General features: G+C 45.4%; 1 protein-coding gene across 1 annotated transcript in view; it reads right to left on the bottom strand.

Moving 5' to 3' along the window:
* The window catches only part of LRRK1 (leucine rich repeat kinase 1), a 246,932-nt gene that overhangs the window by 98,506 nt on the left and 129,652 nt on the right, over positions 1 to 18,774 (bottom strand). The window contains exons 11-15 of the mRNA XM_030189745.1: positions 15,222 to 15,334; positions 8,648 to 8,724; positions 6,292 to 6,424; positions 3,002 to 3,114; positions 1,675 to 1,889 (exon numbers count right to left, since the gene is read on the bottom strand). Of these exons, the coding sequence (XP_030045605.1) occupies positions 1,675 to 1,889; positions 3,002 to 3,114; positions 6,292 to 6,424; positions 8,648 to 8,724; positions 15,222 to 15,334 (651 nt within the window). The remainder of the gene's footprint in view (positions 1 to 1,674; positions 1,890 to 3,001; positions 3,115 to 6,291; positions 6,425 to 8,647; positions 8,725 to 15,221; positions 15,335 to 18,774) is intronic.

The following is an 18,774-nucleotide window of genomic DNA, read 5'->3' as shown; positions in this document are numbered from 1 at the left end:
ACTTGTTATTCCACACGCTTCACAGGTCAATTGGGCTTCTACCCCGACGTTCTGCATGTTATTTTCTTGCTAAGCTTTGTGAAATTCTTTGCCTAAGCATCTGTCTTTGGAACATTCTTATAATACATTTGTGTCGAGTTAGACTTATTTGTTTGATGTAGCTTTTACAGGTCCTTAAGGTTATTCTGGAATGAGATTCATTGCGGCACTCGGTGGCGAGACTCCAGTTCTTGAATGAATGAATGAATGAATATGTATTTTATCTATTTCTTACCGTCCCTATCATACTACAGAGTTCTGCTTTTATTTCAGTTTTAATTGTATTATTTTATTGTGAACCCCTTTGACTTATATCTGAAAAAGGGCGGTATATTAAAATTAATAAACGATAAACCGTTTGGTCAGGCTTTGGTTTTGGAGGGGAATTTTTTCTCCTTTTTTCCGTTATATTTTTCGGTTTTCACTACTCTAATTTATGGGGGTTAGCATTATGGGTGTTAGCATGTGTATTGGAGACTTTAGAGATTTATTTGCTGTATTTTGAATTTGTCCACTGCAAATGATTCTTTATATATTATATTTATTGCACTTGTGTCCCACATTTTCCCACCTATTTGCAGGCTCAATGTTGCTTACAAAGACCTGTTATGGCGAAGCCATTTCAGGGTAAAGAGATACAATTGGAGTTACAAATATATTAAGAGTAACAAGGCTAGCAAGTCGATCTAATCAAGCAATTGTGGAAAGAAGGCAGTTATAGTAAGGGAGGAGTGGTGAAGTGTTGTGGTTAGTTATGGATTCTCATGGTAAGCTTCGGTGAAGAGATAGGTTTTCAGCGATTTACGAAAGCTCGTTATTTCGTTAATTGTTTTCAAGTGATTTGGAAGTGTATGGTTTTGTTGTATGTGTAAAAAAAAATGTAATTCTTTCAATAAACCAGCATCTGTTGGGTTGTAGCCTAAGCCACTCTCTTCCAACTCCCTCAAACTTACTGAATCTCAGTTATTGCCATTTGTGACTTCTTTTACAAAGCCGAGCTAGCGAGTCCCGTGCGGTAAATGACAAGAAGCCCATAGGAATTGAATGGGCTTCCTCTTATTTTCCGAACCGACAATCGGAAGTGGCTTTGTAAAAGAAAACAAACGGCCATCTACAAATTGCATTTTAATTGTATTTGGAAAAGGCTTTTTGGGGAGCAGGATGTGGTGTCTGGAGGACTTTTCATTTACCTGCATACCTCTGGATATTACAAAGTATGCGTGAACAGCAAATCTACCTGTAACAAGGAACAGGTTGAAACTGTGCATAGCTGGTTTTGTCCTAGTAATCTTCAAAGCCAACATCATAAATAGGCCCTAACGAAATATGATCCTAGACAAGTGATCTGAGCCAGGGGCATAGACATGGGTGGATTGAGTAGGCCATGGACCCCTCATGGTGGCAGTGAGAGGAGAACTGTAGGTGAGGTCAAGTACCTGCATTTTATGATGCCAACCCATAACCTCGGGCCCCACAAAAATCAATCCTGGCTATGCCACTGACATCTACCAAATCCGAAGAAGGTTGTTCGAATAGTTGTCTACGGCACCAATGAATTTCCCAGCTTTGGACTGCTGTATTTAATAATGCCAAGTATTCAGGGTTGAGTGCCCAGTAATCCTAAGCATACTTCACCTTTGCTGTGGATCCAGGGGGTCTCTGGAGCTCCCAGTTGGTGGTTGTGATGGTGCTCCCATTGTGCATTAGTTGAGACGCTCGGCCGGTCTGCAGGATTTCACTCAGGGTGGATTTTCCTTGCCGTGGAGGTCCTACAATCATCATCTTCACCAGCTTGCACCTTTCTGCTCGCCGAAGCTGAGCCCGGAGGTAGGCCAGCACTGTCCCAGAACCTGATTCGATCAAAAAGCAATGAGCCCAATACAAAGTATGGAGCATCAACATAATAACTATTATTATTATTAATAACCAGTTATTTACATACCATCTTAACTAAAAGTTCTATGGGGTTTACAAAAGAATACAGATTTCACATCTGTGGAGAATCTAGCATCTCAGTATTACAATCACAACAGAATTAAGAACATTTAAGAATAAAGCTTTTTAAAAAGCCAGGTCAATACTGAATCTTTCAGAGTACATCTCTGATCAAAAGCAAAGTAAGAAATATAACAACTCATTTTTTTACCGAATCACACCAAAATAATAATTGCAATTCACACAATCAAGAAATGTGCAGAAAGCTTTCAACATCTAGGGGTCCTTTTAGTAAGCCATGTAGGCGCCTACGCACGGCAAATTGGAGTTACCGCCCGGCCCCTCCGTTTGAAACTTCATTGGCTCCCTATTAGAGAACGAGTCAACTTTAAGGCCATCACACTAACACACAAGATCATCCATGGAGCATCACCAAGTTACATGGTCAATCTATTAGATCTTCCATCCAGAAACAGGTCACCATCTTCACGGACATACCTTAACCTGCACCTTCCCAATTGCAAAGGACTAAAGTATAAAACATATCATGCATCTAACTTCCCCTACCTGGGATCCCAACTGTGGAATGCTCTACCCAGATACATTCGATCAACTAGTGAATACCTTCCCTTTAGGAAACTATGGAAAACCCATCTATTCAAACAGATTTACCCGAACGACTTGACCTACCGTAAGCAAACATAAGCAACCCATCCATTTACCGGTTCATTTAATCATTAACAACGACTCAGAAATTACCTCCTACCAATCTTCTTACCCTCCATGCTCTTCATCGCTCCACTTCCTTACCTATCCCTATCCTCTCTCTCATACCTCTTTTATCCCATTTACCCTTGTTCATTTGTCCTACCACATACCTCCTTTATTGATTCAGATACTACAGATTGTATTCTCTTGTTACTATGTAAGCCGCATTGAGCCTGCGATGAGCGGGAAAGCGCGGGATACAAATGTAATGCATACATAAATAAAGATGAATATAGATAAGTGCAGAAGGTGGACTTACCCTCTTTTCTGATGTCTGGAGGCACATTACTAATGTTCAGTTCATCGATATCCAACTGCCAAAGACCAACTAGCTGTCCAAGTTCAGGAGGCAGCTCTCGGATACCAGGATTACTAGAGCAGAAGACAAGACTCTTACTGGCTGCTCTAAGCAAGCTTATTCCTTTCTTTCTCATATCATGAGATGGTTTGTAATAATATAACCATCATTCACATGGGAACAATTAGGGTCAACACTGTAGTAGAAATAATTAGTAAGAGCCCAGCGGTGAAAACAAACAAAAAAAAAAAGCTAGATTCTCTTCCCAGGCCCAGCTGGAAGTTCACAGCCCCTGAGAATTTCAGCTTGCACTCAGCACTGACGAGAGGCATTCTGTTGTAAATCCAAGCTGGACAGAGAGAGGAATAGCCACAAATGATGGTTCCCAGGATGAAACCTCTGCCACATGACAAGGAGACAGTTTTATCCTGTTTGGGCCTGACTGTGCAGAGCATAAAATTAAGACCGTCACGAGGCAAAAACGAGGCGACTATGTATTCCTGAAAACTGGATTACTCATTTACGGGGGGGGGGGGGGGGGGGGGGGCTCTTTAAAAGTCAAATTGTGTGTTTAGCTTCATGATAATTTTTGGTTCAGCTAAATTTATTGACTAAAAACCATATCATTTGCACTGGGAAAAAAAAACCATTCAAAGCCTGTGATGCGCTATTCTCGTAGGGGTCAAAATGCAAAGAGATTTAAATGCCCAGAAATGGCTCCTGATCATTTCTATCGCTTGTTTGAGGCTATTCAGGCAGTGAAAATGCCTAGGTAACGCCTAAGCCAAAACCAGCTATTTTGTGGGCATTCCAGGTGTGGAGTCAGCACTAAGATAACCAACCGCATGAACAGGACTTCATAAGACACAGTCCCATCTTTATGCAGTTCAGTGGCGTAGCCACAGGTGGGCCAGGGCCCACCCAAAATTGTGACACTCTTGCTGTGGCTGGTGGGGATTCCCCAAACCTTGCCAGCTGAAGATTTTCTCTCCTTGGGCAGCCAGCGCTCTTCCAAATGTCAGCCAGCAGCACTTACCTTGAGCCAACGCTGAGACCGGCCCTTCTGCACATTACTACTACTACTATTTAGCATTTCTATAGCGCTACAAGGCGTACGCAGCGCTGCACAAACATAGAAGAAAGACAGTCCCTGCTCAAAGAGCTTACAATCTAATAGACAAAAAATAAAGTAAGCAAATCAAATCAATTAATGTGTACAGGAAGGAGGAGAGGAGGGTAGGTGGAGGCGAGTGGTTATGAGTCAAAAGCAATGTTAAAGAGGTGGGCTTTCAGTCTAGATTTAAAGGTGGCCAAGGATGGGGCAAGACGTAGGGGCTCAGGAAGTTTATTCCAGGCGTAGGGTGCAGCGAGACAGAAGGCGCCAAGTCTGGAGTTGGCAGTAGTGGAGAAGGGAACAGATAAGAAGGATTTATCCATGGAGCGGAGTTTTCGCACATGCAAAAGCACTGAGCATGTCCAGCCTGCTGGCAACAGCATCGGTTTGAGGCAAGTGCTGTTGGCTGAGGTTTGGAAGAGTGCTGGGAATCCCTGTCAGCTCAAGTATTTAATATTTGGGTATTTTGGGCAGGAAGGGGTGGAACAAACCGGAGGGGTGGGGGGGGGCAGTGGGGGACGAATTTCATGCCCACCCACTTTGGGCTCAGGCCCACCCAAAATTGGCCATCTGGCTTCGCCACTGATGCAGTTCATTGTAACCGGTGAAGTCCTGAACACTGCATCTAACTGGCCACGTACGCTTGCATATTCAGTGCTGGAGCCCAGACATGCCTCGGCATTCAATACCCAGGCATAAAGCTGTCCCGGCTGAATATTTACCCTTCATTTCTTTAGCTGCTCCACGATTAGCACAAATTCTTTGTCCTGCTATCTCATGATACACCTTAAGAACAGAAATGTCCTAAATGTTTAGTTTGCTAATAATTTAAATGGAGTCTTTTTTCTGACCTGTGATTGATGATTTCTGGATTATTATGCATCAGAAAGTGCTCAGGTCAATTTTGAAGCAGATATATACACTTTAATGAAAATCCTAGAGGATATATCAACGGCAATATCTCTGGAACCATTAACTAACAAGCCAGGTTTTTCCAGACAAGCTTCAGGAATGCCACAGTGAATATACACGAGACTGATTTCCATACCCTGGAAATCTGATGCCTCCATATCCCACTAGGGGTATCCTGAAAACCAGACTGCCTAGGTATGCTGCCACGACAGGGTTCAGAAACACTGCATTAAGCAAAAACTGAATAGTACAGGAAACGTGAGGCTTAGAACCGAGTATTATGGAAAAGGAAGACCCAGCAGTTTCCTATCAAATATGCTTAGAAATGGCTCCTTAAATTTACGATGACGTTTAAAAAGAGAGAAGTAATTTAGAAACCTAGAAAGAGGATCAGACAGGTTTTGGGCTGCACTTTGTTGATATGTATGCTGATAAAAATAAATTTAGAGAACAACATCGGATGCGCTTGTCCACTATCTCCCACCAGGGGCGGAGCCAGACCTCGACGGGAGGGGGGTCCAGAGCCCGAGGTGGGGAGGCACTGTTTAGCCCGCCTCCCCCAGCCGCCGACCCCCCGCTGCCGCTGCTGTCGCCCCTCCCCCGTCGCCGCTAGGTACCTTTGCTGACGGAGGTCCCCAACCCCGCTAGCCAAAGAGTCTTCTTCAGCGCCGGTCGACTCCGGCACCTTCGCTGATGATCTGTTTCTAACTCCTGACGTCCTGCGTGCACGCCCTGTATGTAGCTCTGTGCAAGACGTGCATGCAGGACGTAAGGAGTTAGAAACAGATCATCAGCGAAGGCGTCGGAGTCGACCGGCGCTGAAGAAGACTCTTCAGCTGGCGGAGGTTGGGGACCCCCGTCAGCAATGGTACCTGGCAGCAGCAGCAGGGGTCGGCAACAGGGGTCGGCGGCTGGGGGGGGGGGGGTCAAATGTAGAGGGGGCCAGGGCTTAATCTGTGGGGGCCCTATGCCCCCACCTAGCTACACCCCTGTCTCCCACCCATGCATGCTTTCCAATCTCGAGGTGATCCAGGTTCTGTTCTGCCCCAGAGCATCCATGGATTTGCAGTTACCATTTTGATTAGGGAAATGAGCCCTGCAAGTATGTGTATGTGCTACAGGGGAAAACCAGGACTGGATCAGCTGTCCATGGCAGAAGGTCATGCTGAACTGAGTCTACAGTATGTTTCAGAAGCTTTTACTGGATAAAGGCTCAGTTACTTACTTTCCCAGGTACAGCTCAGTCAAACTCTTCAGCTGACAAATGGACTGCACCACCGAATCCAGCAGATTGTCATTTAGGTACAGGACCTCCAAAGAATCTGTCAGGAAGGACGGGAATTCTACCGGAGAAAACCCTGCCAAGTAATTATGAAGCCTTGTCAACAGACCAAGCAGTATATCAGAAGCTGCTAACGTTCCAACAGTTTTTATCCTCCCTAAAAATATCACCTGATGCTCAGAATGTTTTTTTCTCTATGTTCTCAATGGTTCGACACTAGAGTAGTTATATGATGAAAGAAAAACTTTTAACATGCAAATTTAGGTGTTTAGGAGTTCAAACAAATTGGTATCTGCGTCTCATGGGTACCATTGCCTGTAAAATGTATTGGGTATTTCCTGAAGTGTATTTCTCTAGTTTGGTCAGCAGGTGGTACATGTTTATATTTTGAAGCTGCTGCAGAACCTAGGATGTTCTCTTTGTTTAAGCCTTTTGGAAAGGCAGTCTGCAGCATACTTTCAAACTTGTTGCCTGAGCTCTAATTGGCCCAGGAATTCATTTTCATTTGGAGTGTACTGGCTTGTGCCCCAGTCTTAGCCCGGGAGAAAACAGAGACGGATCTCATTGCTAAGGCCCTGTAAATAGTTACATTTGATAACTTGTCAGCAGCTATATGTCCTGATCTTCCTAGATACTGTTTAGACAGTAAACAAATGTTTAGTTAGTGTTATAATTGATCCATATTTCAGTTACCTGTTATTGTTTGCTGATTGCACTTTTTTATGTTACACTGTTCAATTTTTAAGACAATAAACAATTTTCAGTTTATTGCCTCTTTGTCTGGACTGGTAAAGAATCCTGGTGGTTTGTACATTGGGTGAGTGTTTTCTGGGAACTGTGGGACCACTGGGAGTGTGGCCTCCAGGAACCTAGAAATCACTGGGAATAATTTGAGAGTGTGTAGTACTAACTGAATCTTGGATTACAACCCATCACTTAAAATTCAATAAAGAGAAAACAAAGTTCCTTTGGATAGGAGCAAGTACTGACGAGAGATACAGGCAGAATTTTATGACTGGAGGGAGCTCATTCTCTTTAGACTTGCATTCTGAAATCCTAGGTGTGGTAGCTGTATGTCTCCCAAGTTATGAAGAAAACGTATTATATTCTTAGGAAGCTTAGGGCAGTAAGGAAATACTTTACAAGGATTACTTCTCAAGAACTGGTTCAATCCCTTATATTATCTTGATTTGATTATTGTAATCTTATCTTGATCTACTGTTCTAAGGCATTAATTAACCATATACAGGTAATGCAAAACACAGCAATTAGACTAATCTTTGGTCTATCAAAATTTGAGCCTGTTAGAAGTTATTACCTGAGACTGCACTGGCTACAATACTAGCCCCTATTCAGTTCAAATGCATGGGATATGCATAGAGGAATCCTGTGCAGAAGGAATGGATCCTCAGAAGCTTAGCTGAAATTGGGTGGCGGAGCAGTTGGGGGGAAGAGGGGGTGGTGGTTGGGAGGCGAGGATAGGGGAGGGCAGACTTATACGGTCTGTACCAGAGCCGGTGATGGGAGGCGGGACTGGTGGTTGGGAGGCGGGAAATACTGCTGGGCAGACTTATATGGCCTGTGCCCTGAAAAGGACAGGTACAAATTCAAGGTAAGGTATACACATATGAGTTTGTCTTGGGCGGACTGGATGGACCATGCAGGTCTTTTTCTGCCGTCATCTACTATGTTACTATGTAAATTGAATATCATGGTTTTAAAAATTCTCTATGGACAATCACCTAGCTACATGATGGGTCAATTTTGAAAACTTTCCTTTTTCAGAGGTTCAGTCTTACATCATCTAATTTGATATAGTTATATTGCAATGAATATGTTTAGACTTACATGGTTATCTACTTTTACCCTAGCTGGGATAATATTAAACCATCTCTCTGACCTCATGTGCAACTTTCTTTAAATCAGTCACCTTACTTTCTAACTCCTCTTACTCTCTTACCTATCTATAGGTTCCATCTTTGCTTATATCCTTTACAGTCAATTAAAATGTTCTAGTACGTATTGTGTTGACATTGTAAGTAGTATATGTTATGCCATACTTTGTATTGATATTTGAATATTTTTACTGCTGTAATTGTCTACTGCTCGTGTTTAATTTATTTTTACTGTAACCGTCTTGAGTGAATTCCTTAAAAAACGCGGTAAATAAAACATTTTTCTTTTTAGTAGTACTGGAATTTCCAGATTTTCTGAACAGACTCTCTTTTAGTTGTAATCCACCCTGAACTGTTCAGGTAGAAGCGGACTAGATAACCTGAAGTAACATAACAGCTCCTACCTGTCTCTGGGTTGGTACGTGCTCTGCTCCTGGTGGTGAAAAATTGGAGTTTCTTACTCTTAACTGTTTCATCACTCCTAGAAAAAGAAAACCAAATTGCATAAGCAGCTACAAAACCAGAAAATGTAACGCTGCCCTCAAGAGGAGCCGTTTTTTCACTAGGATGGTTTCATCAAGTGACTCTGAGGGGCCCTTTACTAAGTCGCTTAAGAGTCTACGCGCGCCCAAAGCGCGCCAAAATGGAATTATCGCCTGACTACTGCGTGGCTCTTGCGGTAATTACATTTTTGGTGTGCGTCCGATGCGCGCGTCTGAAAATTTTTTATTTTCGGGCACGCATAACGGACGCATGCCAAGTGGCATTGGTGCACATAGGTCATTACCGCCTCGATTCTTTACCACTAGGTCAATGGCTAGCGGTAAGGTCTCAGACCCAAAATGGAAGAACAGCAATTTTAATTTTGCAGCAAGTCTGTTTTCGGCAAAAAAAGAAAAAAGGCATTTTTTTTAGGTGCGCTGAAAAATAATTCTGCGTGCACCCAAAACACGCGTCCACATTACCGCAGGCCATTTTCATCGCACCTTACAGGCTCATTTTCGAAAGAGGACGGCCATCTTTCGACACAAATCGGAAGATGGGCGTCCTTCTCATAGGGTCACCCAAATTGGCATAATCGAAAGCTGATTTTGGGCATCCCCAACTGCTTTCCGTCTTGGGGACGACCAAATTTCACGGGGGCGTGTTGGAGGCGTAGCTAAGGCGGGACTTGGGCGTGCCTAACACATGGGGCGTCCTCGACCTGTAATGGAAAAAAAAAAGGGCATCCCTGGCGAGCACTTGGACGACTTTACCTGGTCCTGTTTTTCTTACGACCAAGCCACAAAAAGGTGCCCGAACTGACCAGATGACCACCGGAGACAATCGGAGATCACCTCTCCTTACTCCCCCACGTGGTAACTAACCCCCTCCCACCCTCAAAAAACATCTTTAAAAATATTTTGTGCCAGCCTCTATGCCAGACTCAAATGTCATACTCGGGTCCATCACAGCAGTATGCAGGTCCCTGGAGCAGTTTTAGTGGGTACAGTGCACTTCAGGCAGGCGGACCCAGGCCCATCCCCCCCTACCTGTTACACTTGTGGTGGTAAATGTGAGCCCTCCAAAACCCACTGTACCCACATCTAGGTGACCCCCTTCACTTGTAAGGGCTATGGTAATGGTGTATAGTTGTGGGAAGTGGGTTTTGGGGGCTCAGCACACAAGGTAAGGGAGCTATGTACTTGGAAGCAATTTATGAAGTCCACTGCAGTGCCCCCTAGGGTGCCCGGTTGGTATCCTGGTATGTGAGGGGGACCAGTGCACTACGAATGCTGGCTCCTCCCACGACCAAAGGGCTTGCATTTGGTCGTTTCTGAGATGGGCGTCCTTGGTTTCCATTATCGCCGAAAATCAGAAACGACCAAGTCTAGGGACGACCATCTCTAAGGACGACCTAAATGTCAAGATTTGGCGGACCCGACCGTATTATCGAAATGAAAGATTGACGTCCATCTTGTTTCAATAGTACGGGTTTCCCTGCCCCTCCACCGGGACGTTTTGCGAGGATGTCCTCAGCAAAACTTGGGCGTCCCTTTCGATTATGCCCCTCCACATAAAAGGACCCCTGGCAGTAGAGAGCATGACCCACTGCCAATGACTTTGTCTTTATTAATTTTTTATTTGTGGACATGGTAATTTTCTTCCACTCTTTTGTACTTCAAGCTCAATTAGAACCAGGACTGGGTCTGGCACCATAAACTGCCCTATACTCCCACCTACACCAGTAAGTGCAATGAAGAATTCTGTCCAAGGACAGCTAAACAAAATATCAAGTGGAGGAGTGGCCTAGTGGTTAGGGTGGTGGACTTTGGTCCTGAGGAACTGACTTCGATTCCCACTTCAGGCACAGGCAGCTCCTTGTGACTCTGGGCAAGTCACTTAACCCTCCATTGCCCCAGGTACAAAATAAGTACCTGAATATATGTAAACTGCTTTGAATGTAGTTGCAAAAAACCTCAAAGGCAGTATATCAAATCCCATTTCCCTTTCCCCCTTTCCCTTATGACATCACAATATCAGAAGTGAGCCAAGTATCAGACAATCAAGCCATTGTGACATCACTGATGAGGTTGGCTCTTATTGGTGGAATTAGTGGAGTAGCCGCCTTGTGGTTAGTGCAGTGGACTTTGATCCTGGGGAACTGAGTTCAATTCCTACTACAGCTCCTTGTGACTCTGGGCAAGTCACTTAACCCTCCATTGCCCCTGGTACAAAATAAGTACCTGAATATATGTAAACCGCTTTGAATGTAGTTGCAAAAACCTCAGAAAGGCAGTGTATCAAGTCCCATTTCCCTTTCCTTCCCTTCTGGACTGGTGAGGACAATAAGAAAGGAGAAATTAGGTCTTACTTGCTCAGTTTCTTTCCTTGAGTCCTACCAGACCAATCCAGCTTCCCTCCCTTTGCTTGCCATCTCAGACATCGCAATTGTATATACAACAAACAATATAAGCAATTTTTATAATCTGTGCTAGATGGTTCCTTTCATTCAGACTCTTATGCTCAATTTGGAGAAGCAAATATGATTTCTATGGGCTACTAGGCATTTTTACTGTAGTCTGCTAATTGTTGCACTGACGACTGATAATGCGCATCCTATGTTCAAAAACCCAGGGTAAATATAGATTAGTTCTAGTTTCTCCATGTGGTGGTTAGTACAGCAAACTTTGTTAGACATATAAGATTTGCCAAAATATTAGAAAACGTTTTCTCAGTACTATCTAATATAATAATTTGCTATGTGGGATTTGGGTGTCGTCGTCGATGATACGCTGAAACCTTCTGCTCAGTGTGCTGCGGCGGCTAGGAAAGCGAATAGAATGTTGGGTGTTATTAGGAAGGGTATGGAGTCCAGGTGTGCGGATGTTATAATGCCGTTGTATCGCTCCATGGTGCGACCGCACCTGGAGTATTGTGTTCAGTACTGGTCTCCGTATCTCAAAAAAGATATAGTAGAATTGGAAAAGGTACAGCGAAGGGCGACGAAAATGATAGTGGGGATGGGACGACTTTCCTATGAAGAGAGGCTGAGAAGGCTAGGGCTTTTCAGCTTGGAGAAGAGACGGCTGAGGGGAGATATGATAGAAGTGTATAAAATAATGAGTGGAATGGATCGGGTGGATGTGAAGCGACTGTTCACGCTATCCAAAAATACTAGGACTAGAGGGCATGAGTTAAAGCTACAGTGTGGTAAATTTAAAATGAATCGGAGAAAATTTTTCTTCACCCAACGTGTAATTAGACTCTGGAATTCGTTGCCGGAGAACGTGGTACGGGCGGTTAGCTTGACGGAGTTTAAAAAGGGGTTAGATAGATTCCTAAAGGACAAGTCCATAGACCGCTATTAAATGGACTTGGAAAAATTCCGCATTTTTAGGTATAACTTGTCTGGAATGTTTTTACGTTTGGGGAGCGTGCCAGGTGCCCTTGACCTGGATTGGCCACTGTCGGTGACAGGATGCTGGGCTAGATGGACCTTTGGTCTTTCCCAGTATGGCACTACTTATGTACTTATGTACTTATGTACTTATGAACATTCTAAAGTGTCTCATTGGGATCGTAACCCCCTGCTGACGTCACTGGCCAGCAGTAGAACCCTGCTTTACAGACGTCAGAACAGCGGGAGCGGGCAGAGACGTCCCTACTTGCACATCGCCAACCCCCCTCTGCTACCCTCCCCTCCCCCCCTCTTACAGGGGTCCCGGCGGCAGCAGTGAAGAGCCTCGCGAGTCTGCTGCCTTCCCTTCTCTTCGCTCTCAGCTCTGACTCTGGTCCCGCCCTTGCGGAAACAGGAAATGAGGGCGGGATCAGAGTCAGAGCTGAGAGCGAAGAGAAGGGAAGGCAGCAGACTCGCGAGGCTCTTCGCTGCTGCCGCCGGGAACCCGGTAAGAGGGAAGGAGGGGAGGGTAGCAGAGGGGAGTTGGCGATTTTGGAGGGGACCTGTCTGTGAGACAGAGAGGGGGGGGGGCTGGAACGGGGGAGGGACAGAGGGAAGGAGAGAGGGAGGGCCTGGAAATCGGAAGGGAAGAAAGGGGGCCGTGGGACTTGGAGGGGACAGAGGGAGAGAGCGAGGGAGGGAGGGAGGGATAACCTTGCTAGCAGCCGTTTCATTTCATACCGAAACGGGCCTTTTTTTTACTAGTTTTATTATAATAGGTAACTGAAAGATTTACACAGGAAGAAAGTGAATTCTGTAAGGCAGGCATTATTCCTATCTTTTCATGGCCTTTTAAGTTTTCCTGTGCTTTGAGAGTTCTTTTGCAATGACAATGGGTGTAAACAACTGACTGCAATGCTTTTCTGTTGTCCAATATATTCTTTTAATATTACTTGTAATTTATCTGTTAACTAGCCGTTAAGCCTGTTGAAACGGGCGAGATTTCCAGCTACCCTCCTTGCCGCCGCTCCCTCCCCTCTCCATGCTGGGCCCCTGCACTGACCTGACAGTGCCTCTCACCTCCGTGTGAAATCGCTGCAGGCAGCAGCAAATCACTCTGCTGCTGCCTGCAGCGCTTCCACACGGAGGTGAGAGGCGCTGTCAGGTCAGTGCCGGGGGCCCGATAAGGAGGGGGAGGGAGCGGCGGCGGGGACGGGGGGGAGGGTGGTGTGTGCGATGTTCGTTTCCAGGCTCCAGCAGCAGCCTCTGACAGTCCGACTCCGTTTCCCTCTCTGTTCCGCCCTCTGACGTCATCACGTCTTGATGCGAGGGCGGGACAGAGAGGGAAGTCTCTACTCCGCATTTCAAGGTGAGTCGGTCACTTGCCATTCATATGTTTGATAGATATGTCTGTATCCTCTATGAAGGGTTTCATTTCTGATTTAAAGTTTGATTGCTCCATGTTTTTAATTCACTATTTATCATGTTACGTATTTTTTAATTCACTACCATGTCTCTTTTAATTTATCATTTTTTAAAATATCATTTACCATCCATTATGTCAATTTGAATTTTTAACTATCATTTCTAAACTTATATATATAAATATGTATTATGAAAACTGTTTCTTCTCTTTTGGCCATCTCCGCGTCATGTTTGCCTTTTCTCTTGTGCCACGATGTCCACTTTTCTTGCATCAAACTTCTTATCAGTAGGAACAGGAATGTCCCGGGTGATCAGGTCTTCAATCTGGGGTTGTGACACAGCAGTGTTAAGGTGTTTACATAGTTTCCAGTGGATGTGCTTAATGCAATACAGGCCTTTTGACAGCAGGGTCACATCCAGTGATAAGATGTTGCAACTATTTCCAGTTCAGCCTTACAGAATCTGCATTTTCCTGTTTTACCATTTTTTTTTCTATTCTGGCTGTGAACCACCTTGTCATAGTTCATTTTCTTGTGCTACAAATATCAATCTGTCATCTTTGGGTTTAAATGACCTCCCTTTAGCCATTCGTGTGCCAGATTTAATCTTCTATTTCCCACTGTATTTGTGCTTTTAGCCAGTTTTCCTTGCTTGCTGATTTAAGTCTTTAAAAAGTTGTTTTGCTTGTTAGCCAGTTGTGATGCTTCTCCCTTCACCTCCCCAAATGCTGCTGGCCCATGTTTAAGTCTGGAAACAGTCTCCGGCCATGTAGTTTTGTACTTCAAAAACACTTCAGAACCCTCATCCACACTCTTATCACCTCTCGCTTAGACTATTTCAACTTGCTTCTCACAGGTCTCCCACTTAGCCATCTCTCTCCTCTTCAATCTGTTCAAAATTCTGCTGCACGACTAATATTCCACCAGTGTCGTTATGCTCACATTAGCCCTCTCCTCAAGTCACTTCACTGGCTTCCTATCCATTTCCACATACAGTTCAAACTCCTCTTATTGACCTATATGTTGCACGTTGACGTCAGACTGAGAAACAGAACAAAGCCTTGCGCTGGAAGAAGAGGACCTCGCCGGCTGATCTGCAAGGCTTCGTTCTGTTTCTGTGAGTCTCATTGCACGTGCAGGACGTCAGACTCACAGAAACAGAACAAAGAATTGCGCTGGAAGAACAGGACCTCGGCTGGCAGGGGTTGTGGTATATGCAGGACGTCAGACTCACAGAAACAGAACGAAGCCTTGCGCCGGAAGAAGAGGACCTCGCTGACTGATCTGCAAGGCTTCGTTCTGTTTCTGTGCACGACGTCAAATTCAGAAACAGAACGAAGGAAGAAGAGGACCTCGGCTGGCGGGGGTTGGGGTCCCCCACCAGCAAAGGTAGGCGACGGCGGGGGAGGGTTGGCAGAGGGGGGTCGAGAGGGTCGGCGGGGGTCAAAGTTGTTGTTGGTGGTGGTGGTGGCAGTAGCGGCGGGGTCGGCAATGGTGGGGGGGGGGGCTAAAATGAGCCCCCTCACCTCAGGCTCTGGACCCCCCTCCCGCCGAAGTCTGGCTACGCCCCTGCATGTATGTGTATGTACATTTACATAGTAATACATATGAATATCAATACCCTCTGTCAAACCTTCGTGATTTCTTCAACACAAAACCAAGGCTGCCACTCACCTGCCGAGCTGATTGTGGGAGAGATCCAGGAACTTCAGCTGCTTACAGTTCCACTTGTCGGGAGAAGGCAGCAGACATAACTGGTTCCCAGGCAGCTTCAGGGACAGCAGGTTCTGAGAGAGAAAAGTCTGCCCTTATAAACAGCCAAATTAAACGAAGGCAACACAACCGCAACAAGCTTTGCCATTGACGGACTTCCCAACTCCTGCATCTCCATCCCCCTGTATCCCTCCTGTGCCTAATATATCAAAGTTTACAGTACAGTATATTGCAGGAGCATCGTCGAAAGTTAATTGTACAATCTGATATATCCCTTCTGTAAAACAGTAAAGTGGAGGAGTGGCCTAGTGGCTAGGGTGGTGGACTTTGGTCCTGGGGAACTGAGGAACTGAGTTCGATTCCCGGCACAGGCAGCTCCTTGTGACTCTGGCCAAGTCACTTAACCCTCCATTGCCCCATGTTAGCCGCATTGAGCCTGCCATGAGTGGGAAAGCGCAGGATACAAATGTAACAAAAATAAAATAGATACTATTGGACATTCTACATGGAATGTTGCTACTATTGGAGATTCTACATGGAATGTTGCTACTATTGGAGATTCTACATGGAATGTTGCTATTCCACTAGCAACATTCCATGTAGAAGGCTGCGCAGGCTTCTGTTTCTGTGAGTCTGACGTCCTGCACGTACGTGCAGGACGTCAGACTCACAGAAACAGAAGCCTGCACAGCCACATTGGTGATCTGCAAGGGCCGACTTCGCTAGTGGAATAGCAACATTTCATGTAGAATCTCAAATAGTAGCAACAGTGGAGGAGTGGCCTAGTGGTTAGGGTGGTGGACTTTGGTCCTGAGGAACTGAGTTCAATTCCCACTTCAGGCACAGGCAGCTCCTTGTGACTCTGGGCAAGTCACTTAACCCTCCATTGCCCCATGTAAGCCGCATTGAGCCTGCCATGAGTGGGAAAGCGCAGAGTACGAATGTAACAAAAATAAAATAGATACTATTGGACATTCTACATGGAATGTTGCTACTCTTTGAGATTCTACATGGAATGTTGCTATTCCACTAGCAGCATTCCATGTAGAAGGCTGCGCAGGCTTCTGTTTCTGTGAGTCTGACGTCCTGCACGTACGTGCAGGACGTCAGACTCACAGAAGCAGAAGCCTGAGCGGCCACATTGGTGATCTGCAAGGGCCGACTTCTACATGGAATGTTGCTAGTGGAATAGCAACATTCCATGTAGAATCTCCAATAGTAGCAACAGTGGAGGAGTGGCCTAGTGGTTAGAGTGGTGGACTTTGGTCCTGAGGAACTGAGTTCAATTCCCACTTCAGGCACAGGCAGCTCCTTGTGACTCTGGGCAAGTCACTTAACCCTCCATTGCCCCATGTAAGCCGCATTGAGCCTGCCATGAGTGGGAAAGCGCGGGGTACGAATGTAACAAAAATAAAATAGATACTATTGGACATTCTACATGGAATGTTGCTACTCTTTGAGATTCTACATGGAATGTTGCTATTCCACTAGCAACATTCCATGTAGAAGGCTGCGCAGGCTTCTGTTTCTGTGAGTCTGACGTCCTGCACGTCAGACTCACAGAAGCAGAAGCCTGCGCGGCTAGCGCGGCCACATTGGTGATCTGCAAGGGCCGACTTCTACATGGAATGTTGCTAGTGGAATAGCAACATTCCATGTAGAATCTCAAATAGTAGCAACAGTGGAGGAGTGGCCTAGTGGTTAGGGTGGTGGACTTTGGTCCTGAGGAACTGAGTTCGATTCCCACTTCAGGCACAGGCAGCTCCTTGTGACTCTGGGCAAGTCACTTAACCCTCCATTGCCCCATGTAAGCCGCATGGCTGCCATGAGTGGGAAAGCGCAGGGTACAAATGTAACAAAAATAAAAGAAAGGGGGTGGGGCACTGTAATTCTCTTGTTCTTATACAGCTGAGTGATTTACCGAACATACGTGGAGTTCTGCTGCTGCTATCACTGCATTTCCAGCTACACCAATTTCTTCTAAAAAGTAGAACAAGACGACTTTTTCTAGAAAGGTTTTGCTAGTGACGGTACCTTCAAGTTAATGGGCTAAAAAAAAAATCTTCCAGAAAAATTAGGGGACACCTCAAATATCTTAACGAAATAACTTGTATAGCGGCGCTTGCTGGCTGTGCCCTCAAATCAGATCAAGGGAAACAACTGCGACAGTTACAAACATACAAATCTCTACACCGTCCATTTGGCTTCTATTCAGATATGATTTGGACAGCTGGACGAGTCGCATTTATGAAAATAAATTAACAGGTAAAGTTATTCTGGTTGCTGAGACTGTTATCAGATGTTTAATAATCTACTACTTAACATTTCTAGAGCGCTACTAGGGTTACGCAGCGCTGTACAATTTAACAAAGAGAGACAGTCCCTGCTCAAAGAGCTTACAATCTAATAGACAAGTGAACGGTCGGTCCGATAGGGGCAGTCAAATTGGGGCAGTCTGGATTCACTGAACGGTAAGGGTTAGGTGCCGAACGCAGCATTGAAGAGGTGGGCTTTGAGCAAAGACTTGAAGACGGGCAGGGAGGGGGCTTGGCGTAAGGGCTCAGGAAGGTTGTTCCAAGCATAGGGTGAGGCGAGGCAGAATGAGCGGAGCCTGGAGTTGGCGGTGGTGGAGAAGGGTAACGAGAGACGGGATTTATCCTGTGAACGGAGGTTACGGGCGGGAATGTAAGGGGAGATGAGGGTAGAGATGTAGTGAGGGGCAGCAGACTGAGTGCATTTGTAGGTAAGAAGGAGAAGCTTGAATTGAATGCGGTATCTGATCGGAAGCCAGTGAAGTGACCTCTCTTTGACGATTGTTGCATTGTTGCTTCTATTTTGTATGATTAAGCTTTAATGAAAAAAAAAACCTATAATTTGTTAATAAAAAAAAAAAAAAAGAAGACACCTAAGAATAATTCCAAAAGTCACATTTAAAGAACCACAACTCACTATGGGGGTCTTTTACTAAGCTGTGGTAGCGTTTTTAGCTCACGGTAGAAATCAGCTGGTGGTAAATGCTGAGATGTCCATAGGAATATAGTCAGCGTCTCGGCATTTACCGCCAGCCGATTTCTACAGCGAACTAAAAACGCTATCGCGGCTTAGCAAAAGACCCCCTTATGCCTTTGAAGCGGTTATAGAGTCTACAGAAGGAATATTAGATAGACTGAATACAATTTGGGATGCTAATGTCTTCCTTCTGTGCTCAATCTTCCTGTAAAAATATTCGCTATCTAATATAATAATTTGCTATGTGAACGTTCTAAAGTGTCTCACTGGGATCGTAACCACCTGCTGATGTCACTGGCCAGCAGTAGAACCCTGCTTGCCTGACGTCAGCCGGGGGTTACGATCCCAGTGAGAGACGCGCGTTGACGATCAGCGGGAGCGGAGCGGAAGCGGGCAGAGACGTCCCTATGTGCACGTCGCCCCCCCCTCCAAAATCGCCAACCCCTCTCTGCTACCCTCCCCTCCCCCTCCTCTTACCGGGGTCCCGGCGGCAGCAGTGAAGAGC

This window comes from Microcaecilia unicolor, chromosome 1, assembly GCF_901765095.1.
Source record: "Microcaecilia unicolor chromosome 1, aMicUni1.1, whole genome shotgun sequence".
NCBI classification, from domain to species: Eukaryota; Metazoa; Chordata; class Amphibia; order Gymnophiona; family Siphonopidae; genus Microcaecilia; species Microcaecilia unicolor.
Note: the sequence above shows the minus strand (reverse complement) of the source record. Positions and strands in the feature narration are given on the sequence as shown.